The sequence below is a fragment of the Plectropomus leopardus genome, unplaced genomic scaffold, assembly GCF_008729295.1.
Source record: "Plectropomus leopardus isolate mb unplaced genomic scaffold, YSFRI_Pleo_2.0 unplaced_scaffold28988, whole genome shotgun sequence".
In the NCBI taxonomy this organism is placed as follows: Eukaryota; Metazoa; Chordata; class Actinopteri; order Perciformes; family Serranidae; genus Plectropomus; species Plectropomus leopardus.
Genome location: NW_024631587.1, coordinates 1 through 9328, shown reverse-complemented (window position 1 = coordinate 9328; position 9328 = coordinate 1). Strand labels below are relative to the sequence as shown.

Here is a 9328-nt window from a genome sequence, read left to right as displayed (position 1 = left end):
GACCCTAATAAGATGCCTGCTACCATTATTATGTGTTAATAAAACGATGTGTTTTAATAATTATCATCAATTATTATAATTATCGTAATAATCTTTGATTATAAGACATTTATAAGCACTTATAGGAACTTAGAGGAACTTAGACTGCTTTCAAATAACATCTGCTTTCTGAGGGCCAAAAAAGGCAACATTTACAATATTTCACTGCAAAAGCGAGGTGCAAAAAATGAAAAGAAATACAGACATCAGTTTTGTTTTGTTTTTTTAAATTCCCTCTCACATGAATCATCTCAGCTGACCCCTCAGACGTATTGTGACCATCTGAGGACAACTCTGGTCTCAACTTGTCAAAATCGGTACTTGCTCAACATAAACATAAACCGTCTGCTTTCCTGCATAAACATAAAGAAGTAAACCTAAAAATAAAATAAATGTTGAAGAGACTTAATGCATTTAACCTGCGGAAAATGTACATTTCCCGTAAAAGCAGTAGTTTATTTTGAACTGACACAATGCATGTACAGAGCGTAACTTGACACGCCATCTCCAAACGTCCAAGAGTGACGCAAGGAGGGAGCCTGCAGCGTCATATTTTCATGCTTTCATACTGACAATGCATCGGCATTAGACGAGTCTGGACTGAAAGTGTGTTGCACCTCCCTGACCCTTTGGTTGAGAACCACTGAACTAAACTACCTAAATATAACGTAGATAGACTATCAACCCCTCGAGCAGCTATTTAAACATCGTAACATCAGTATTTACAATCTTATAAGTAATACTCCAAATGAAGGACATCTACCTGCAATCGGGTATTTCTATATTGTTTTACCAATTTTACTAAACTATAATCTCTGAATACTCTCTCCACCACTGGTGTCCACAGAGCCTGTTACACTCCTAGACTAGACGGGTGTCACCTTGTTCGGTTTTGCCTCCCGCTAACCTTCCAGGCTCTCTTACTTCTTCTTCATGCTGTGGAACTGGGCGTCTCACAGAGTGAGCCCCGAGACAGAGAGGCAAGACTCTTTCCTCGACCGCTTCAGAGGCCCCGAGCTCAAAGACATCTCCAGCCGAGACAGTAATGCCCAGTCCGTGGGCCACGACACAATACGAAAGAGAAAGTAAGTACTGGGCAACGGTTAGTGAATTTTCAGAGCTCTGTGACTATGGTTTCTTTATACCCACCAAAGAGGACAATTAATCTACGTTACAAGAGAAACGATCATTCCTCAAATCTCTGACGAGTCAAACTGGACTGAATGGAGCGAGAAAATGAAGCTAAAGCCAGAGTGAAACAGAAGATTTAGCTTCAGTAACGTGACATAAATCTGAGCGACTGGACGGCGGGAGAGATTCGGCGCTGCAGAGAACCGTTGACTACTACACAAACTTTTTCGAAGCAGGTTTCCATTAACCCTCAAATTGTGCAAATTGAAATTGGGAATATAAACTATGACTAATGGAAACACTTCAATTACAAAAAAAACTCCCATTTATTGCAAAAAAGGTTGTACTCTCACATGAGGTGGAATTTCACGCAATTCAAAAAGCCATATTTCACAAAACTGCAATGGAAACACTTTTTTGGCTTTTATAGGTCACATGATGCTATGGCTATGTGCTTGTCAGCAGGAACTGTCCGTCTCACGATGCAGCAGGAGCTATAAGAGCTGTTATTGCATCGCATAACTCTTCAAAAGTTGAGTGGATCATCTCGAAGTTTTGAATCCACAATTCCTCTGTGAAATCCCTCATACTTGGCTGCTGCCTCGTATAAGGGGCTCGTCTTTCCATTATCGCTCGCATTAACACGCCTACGTCGCCTTCTATTGGAAATAATGACGTCCAGTGTGGTGGCTGCAATAAAAATAAACCTGCTAATGTTTTTAACATCCATCGCCATACTTCGTGAGACGAGAAGTCGTGGAACATAACTCAATGGAAACGCAATCATCTCGCAATTGAATTTTATTGACAATTGGAAAATATCATATAAGTTTGGCACAAATATCTATTCTTAACCCCTATTATTTTTAACCCCTAATGGAAAATGTGTTCACTTCACTGTTTTTAAAACAAAGATCTTAAATGTTTGACACTTTGAGGGTTTCCTGTGCAAAAATCTTGTCTTTTACTTCTTTCCAAAGTCTTGCCAGTAAGTGGCCGCTAGCTGCTTACAACATGAATAACTGCAACAACACAGACGAGTAAGTGTTTGCATATCTGTGTCAGAAAGTAGAGTAAAATTGGATGTAGTAATAGCTGAAAAAAAATAGTCATCGATGTTTTGTACCGTGTAGATTATGTGGTGTATTCTGCAGTAAATAGCATAGAGAAGTCCTTGAAACACCATTTTCGTTTTCTCCTGCATTAGATAGATAAAACCTTCGTCTTTTTGCCTGCGTGAGAGATTTTTTGCTGCAAGTCATGATGTGGGTTCTGATTTAACCTTCAGGGGAAGATTTAGATATTAAAACTTCATGCATACTCAGATATTTAACTAACAGTAGTTTTAAAGTGGCAAATTAAGAAGAAGACATGGAAACATACCTGTGCTACGTTGCCATCTGCTGGACACGTGGACACATGCATGACCTGCACCAGATCTCCTGTTTTAATCCAGAACTGAGAGACACCTCCACTAGACCCCCTCCTTGTAGTCTGGTATCCCCCCCCGCAGCTCCTCATAGACCACCTCCGTCCTCCGTCACCACTGTTTAAAAAGTTAACATGTGATCCGTAGCAAAAAAGAGGACAAAAAGGAGGAGATTAAAAAAGATGAGAAAAAAGAGGAGGAGAAAAAAGACGAGAAGAAAGACGGGGACAAGAAGGAGGAGGAGAAAAAGGACGAGAAAAAGGATGAAAAGAAAGACGAGAAGAAAGATGATAAGAAGGATGACAAGAAAGATGACAAAAAGAAAGAGGAGCCACCGTAAGTACACCGTTAGATACAGCATGTTTGTTAAGAGTGGGACATTTAATTATACACTGAAAAAATAAAAAGCTGTTGTGCAGCTGTGGTTGCACAAATAATTTTGTAAAAAAAAAATAGTGAAGATGTACACAAAAACCCTGAATTTTACAATTTAAAACTGTTATAATTCAGCTGTAAAACTGCTGTAATTACATTTTTAAACAGTAAAATTTACTGTAGCCGTTCTTCCATCACCATTCACCTCGTGTGAATGGTGATGGAAGCCTACATATTTATCTGTAAAGCATAACATATGAATTTGTAAAATGTAATATGGTTTCTTTATGTAAAAAAAACAACCTTATTTTAACACCGACATGTTGTAATTTTTTCGTATTGTAGTATTGTATTACAGTTATTTTGTGTTTAAGCTACAGTAATATGTAAATTCTACAAAGAAAATATAATCATTTTAGCATATTCTTACTTTAAAATCAAGTTTTTATTACAAAATATTGCTGTAAATTGAACAGGTTCATTGTTTTCATATATACAGGTTTATGATTTAATGATTTCAGAACACTTCGCTGTTAATTTTCCAAATTTTCTTACTACGTAGAGAACACACATCTGTCTTTCACACTAACTAAATGTATATATGTATAAAAAACAAAATCTTCTCAAGTTACATCAAGTAATGTTGAGTTGTTTTTAGGAAGGAAATCTGGATTATGGATCCAGCCACAGACCAGTACTACAAATGGCTGACCGTCATCGCAGGCCCAGTATTTTATAACCTGATGATAATCGTAACAAGGTACGTTCATTTAACGTGCTTCAACATTTCAGTGGACTTTTCAATCAGTGGACTTTCACAAAATCTAAATCGCATTTTCCTTGTCATCTAGAGCCTGTTTTAATGAACTCCAGGACTCGTATACAAAGCTCTGGATAGTCTTGGACTACACCTCAGACATCATCTACTACGCAGACTCTTTCGTCAGATCGAGAACAGGTCGGATCCTTGAAAATGTTTCAAGACCAAAAATATGCACACACTGATCAGTCACAACACAAAGACCCTTTATACAAGTGCACAGATATTACTAAAGAATATTTTACTCTGCATTTCGGCCTCTCACCCACAAAAAAAATCGCCTTCTAAGGCGCAGATTTTTCAAAACTGCGTCGAGTTTGAGAAACAACTAAGTAATCTCCTCAATTCGTGCATGTCCATTGTTTTGTGTAATGAGTATATGCTGGAAACAACAACGACAATGGCAGACTTGCTGTTAGCTGATATTTTGTTAGCACAGATTGGTCTAATCATTATTTTACAAACCTTCTGAAACCTGACCATATGGGCTTGATTTCTCTCAAAATATGGGAATGCGTAATGCAAAAAATGCCAAAAAAAAGAAGAAAAAGAAAATTTCCCAAAAATTAGTTAAAATAAATAAAATTTTTAAAACGGACTTGAAGTAAGTGCTTTAAGATTTTAACGTCAACTGTCAGTGGTTTCGAGGTTGTTTAAAGTGTATATAGAATAATCTGTATCCATTGCAGTTTTGGAATTGGCTACTAATTTTGTGTTTTTTCTTCAGGTTACCTGGAACAAGGCCTGCTGGTCAAAGATAAGGGAAAACTGATAGCCAAATACAGAACAACATCTCAGTTCAAATACGACATGATTTCAATGATACCCACTGATCTGCTGTTTCTGAAATTCGGATTTAACAACCCAGAGTTCAGGATGAACCGTCTTTGCAAAATCTCAAGGCTTTTTGAGTTCTTTGAGCGGACTGAAACCAGAACCAGCTTCCCGAACATGTTTCGTATCAGCAATCTCGTACTTTATATCCTCATTATTATCCACTGGAATGCTTGTCTGTTCTTTGCCATTTCGAAAACTATTGGTTTTGGCTCTGACACATGGGTATATCCCAATATCAGCCACCCGGAGTATGGACGCTTGAGCAGAAAGTACATCTACTCCCTGTACTGGTCCACACTGACCCTCACCACTATTGGAGAGACCCCTCCGCCAGTTAAGGATGTCGAATACCTCTTTGTCATTGCCGACTTCCTTACCGGTGTGCTGATCTTTGCTAGTATTGTCGGTAACGTCGGTGCCATGATCTCCAACATGAACGCCTCTCGTGCTGAGTTCCAGGCCAAGATCGACTCCATAAAGCAGTACATGCAGTTCCGAAAAGTCACCAAAGACCTGGAGGCCAGGGTCATCAAGTGGTTTGACTACCTGTGGACTGAGAAGAAGACCTGCGATGAGAAAGAAGTTTTGAAGAACCTCCCAGACAAACTCAAGGCTGAGATCGCCATCAACGTCCATTTGGACACGCTGAAAAAAGTTCGAATTTTCCAGGATTGCGAAGCCGGTCTGCTGATTGAGTTGGTGCTCAAGCTGCAGCCACAAGTGTTCAGTCCTGGAGATTACATCTGTAAGAAGGGGGATATTGGTAGGGAGATGTACATCATCAAGGAGGGGAAGCTAGCTGTGGTGGCCGATGATGGAGTCACTCAGTTCGTAGTGCTCAGCGATGGCGCATACTTTGGGGAAATCAGTATTTTGGGTATCAAGGGCAGTAAAGCAGGAAACAGGAGAACAGCCAATATCAGAAGCGTAGGCTACTCGGATCTCTTTGCCCTGTCCAAAGACGACTTGATGGAGGCTCTCACTGAGTACCCAGAAGCCAAAAAAGCTCTGGAGGAGAAGGGGAAAGCCATCTTGATGAAAGACAACCTGATCGATGAGGCGGTCGCCAACGCCGGAGCGGACCCCAAAGACCTGGACGAGAAGATCGAGAAACTGCAGAACAACCTCGAATCCATGCAGGTCAAATACGCCCAGCTGATGGCGGAGTTCACCTCCAGCCAGACGAGGATGAAGCAGAGGGTCACTGAGATGGAGACCAAAGTGAAAGCCATGCGACCCGAGGACCTTTCAGAGGTGGTGGCCGACAAAGACAAAAAAGTCCAGTAATGTGAGCGATATTCAAGGACTTTATAAAAAACGAAGGGATTTTTCATTTAGAATAGTAGAGCGACACTTTTTAAAGGTCCATGTTTATATCTATTTATACATCTGTTTATCATCATGTGTCAAATTATGTACAGTGTATACAGCAAATAATTTTGTGTGTATGCTATGATTGACAATTTCATGTTGTCACAAAACTACCTGAGTACGTTGATCAGAAGCACTTGTGTATGCAAAAAAACTCTGGCTTTTCATAGCCTTAGAATAATGAGATTTTTCCCTGATCAGTATTGACATTTTCCCCCAGAAAACATATTGATCTTTCTGTAATGGTGTATTCATACACAATAATGTCAGTTTGTCTGTGCTGTTTTAACCTTGCTCTGTGAAGCACTTTGGGCTGCGTGATGTATGACAGGTGCTCTATAAAAAAAGAAAAACAAATGCAACTGCAATATCCATTTGATACTGTATGTGAATGCACAAAATAAACCCAAATGCAGTTCTGTTTATAAGGTATCAGCATACACGATCAGCTGTAAATTGCAATATTATATGTAAATAAACATTAAAATGTTATTTAACTTATACTGCATGTGTCTAGATTGTCCTTTTTTAGGAGAGAAGGTAAGTCCTTTTCTGCAGCACTATAAATACTTAAAAAAAAAATATTAAAAAATAAAAAATGTTTAGTAAAATATACGATTTTCTACTTTCATTGAGATAATATTTTTAGCCAACATCAGTCCCAATCATAAACATCAAATATTCATTAATTTTCAGAATTTTTAAATGCCTTTTTTTTGCCATGATGCCACTATGTTTTGAGATGAAAACACACACACACACACACACACACACAATGAATTATTTTCAACATACAACATATTGCCACATGTAAAGTAGATTTCTTTTAAGATCACAGTCTGGGATATGTCAATGGTTTGCAGCAACATTGATTGTGACAGTGCAGTGAGTGGAAATGGCATGTATTTTCTCCATATGCAAAATATGGTAAAAACTGTATAATCAAATGGAAAATATTGAAAATTACAATTTCCAAGACAAAAGCCCAGAATGACACAGGGAACTGGTATGATGCATGTTTTATGCTTTGATGGCTGTGGGATCAAAAATTGCACTTTGAATGGGTTTCAATGGTGCATTTTTTTGCACTAAACAGTCTGAATGTAACAATTTTGTTTCCACGGTGTATTTAGACTTATTGAAGGAGCTGAGCTGGAAATTCCAAGATCAAACAAAAATACACAATCTTGCCAAAATCTATGCCATATGCATGAACACAGACAAAATTATATTAAAAAAAGAAGAATGAAAAGTGCATAAAATGCACCAAACAGTCCCTAAGGGTTAAAAATAAATAAATAAAAAATGGCACAGATCGAACTATAATGCTGTAGCCCCACCTAGTGGAAAAAACACGCCACTCCACTGGCGTACACTGAATTTTCAGAGCATGTTGCTGTAAAAAGTTGCCTGCCGGGACCAAAGACAATTCAATTAAAACACCACTAAACCAAAAAAGTCATGTTACAGACAAAACAAAGAGTTTAAAGATGCCATAAAGCGACACAGAGCTGAGAGAAACTGCAGAGCTGAGTGATAATTCCTCAGGTTTATCCCTTTGATTGACTCCTGTCACATTATACGCCCTCGTGATTCTGCGTTAGTATTAAAAAACAGACCACAGCAGCTTTAAGTTATCCATATCATTTGTTGTTAGTAGAAATTCCTTCAATGCATGCTCATGACATTTTTTTTTAAATTTCTTTCCACATTTATTTACTTTGCATAATAGTTGCTGTACATAAGTTTCACATTTTCTGCACATTCTTTATGTACCTGAGATATTTGGCCAAATTAAACATTTCATGTGACTCTTTTCCTTACAGAGGCGTTGCACATTTGGCAGCTGCACTTCCAAATGTGCGATCAGAAACACTTAAAAGCAAACAAACCGAGAGAAACACTTTGTTCAGGAAAGTCTGAACCGAACACTCATTCTGAAACCCTGCAAGCTATCCAAACCACCAGCTGTGGTTTGGTTCAGCACGCGCTTCATAAGTAACACAAGAGGCACAACACAGAAATACTTCAAAATAACCTTCAGGTTAGTGGTGAGTTTGCTCCCCCACTGACAGGAAATGAAATAAAGCTCATCAGCGAGGCTATTTTGGTTAGCAGTAATAAAAAAGGCTTCACCTTAATATACTTTGTTACCAAGGAGCACCATTACGCCCAGTGCACTCCCAGTTACAGGAAGAGAGTCGTAGGACTGAATACTGCTACACCGTGAAAAACTAAAAAAAACATCAAACTGAGTCAATAAATATACTGCATGTGCTGGCATTCACTAAAATCCTGTGTTTAAGTGCACTTTCACAGTTTCACAAACCAAATATTGTTCACGTTTGCTCGGAAAACAAAACACAAAAGAAAAAAAAAAATCAAGTGCCGTGTTTAACTCTTTGGGAACTCTAACGTACCGTATATGAAACTATCTCGAAGGACGTCAGGCCGCAGAGCGAAAGGCCATCAGCGGAGTTATGTGTCATAGAGGCTGGTTAGGCACAGAGTTATTGCAGCATTTTGTTTCATGTCATATCCCTCTGTTTTTTGTGTGTGATACTCCCTTTTTTGTTAAAATGCAGTAGAAAAACTTGTGGACCTGTCACAGCATCCCAAATCCTTTGGCATATGTGATGGCCTTGAGGAGTCTTTCTCTCAGTTTCTCCTTGGAGGAGTATTCGGGGAGCAGCAGAGCGTTAAAGCAGGTGTGAGACGTCGGCAGCCTGAGAGATAAAAAGTAAAAGCATTAAAAATGAGACAAGTGTGAACTTTGTGTGCAGGCTTGAGACAAGAATGAAATAATAAAGATGTAATTGTCAGATTTGAGTATATTTTTAGATACACTGGAGGAAAAAAATCAGAAATAATGCATGTTTGGAGTGATAATGCGATTTTTAAAAAAAAAAGGGGCTTAAGTTCTTTGACCGGATCATCTATTGTTTCTAAAAATATCCAAACAAATCCTCAAAGACAAGCTGACTGCTCTGTACCTGTCTGTGTCGGAGCCATTCTTGGCGATGATCATTTTTAATTTGCCGAGACCGCCAACTGGTGCTCTGTCTGTGCCTGTCGTAAACTGAAGAAACAATCTCTTCTGCTCCTCTCCGAATGAGTGAATCGTTTCCCAGAAATCTCTGTGTGAAGGAAATTAAAGATGTTTATGGAGAATGAGAAATTACTCAAGTATCTGTAAATAAATGCATGAAAAAATTAATAGAAATATGAAAATGAACAAATGTTTAGATGAACACAGTAATTAATACAAAAAATCTGGAAATAACTAAAGACATGTATGACTCAATACAGCAATATATAACATATAA

The 9328-nt window shown here is 38.5% G+C and overlaps 2 protein-coding genes across 2 annotated transcripts; one reads left to right on the top strand and one right to left on the bottom strand.

The window, feature by feature from the left end:
• Positions 1 to 953: 953 nt before the first annotated feature.
• cnga3a (cyclic nucleotide gated channel subunit alpha 3a) lies at positions 954 to 5918 on the top strand (the record flags this gene model as incomplete). The annotated part of the gene is made up of 4 exons (XM_042481517.1): positions 954 to 1124; positions 3633 to 3734; positions 3826 to 3932; positions 4522 to 5918. Coding segments are annotated over 4 exons (1777 nt in total), but the record flags the coding sequence as incomplete, so codon positions are not given.
• Positions 5919 to 7699: 1781 nt separating this feature from the next.
• Positions 7700 to 9141, bottom strand: LOC121938247 (ubiquitin-protein ligase E3A-like; the record flags this gene model as incomplete). The annotated part of the gene is made up of 2 exons (XM_042481518.1): positions 7700 to 8728; positions 8996 to 9141. Coding segments are annotated over 2 exons (267 nt in total), but the record flags the coding sequence as incomplete, so codon positions are not given.
• Between the last annotated feature and the right edge of the window lie 187 nt (positions 9142 to 9328).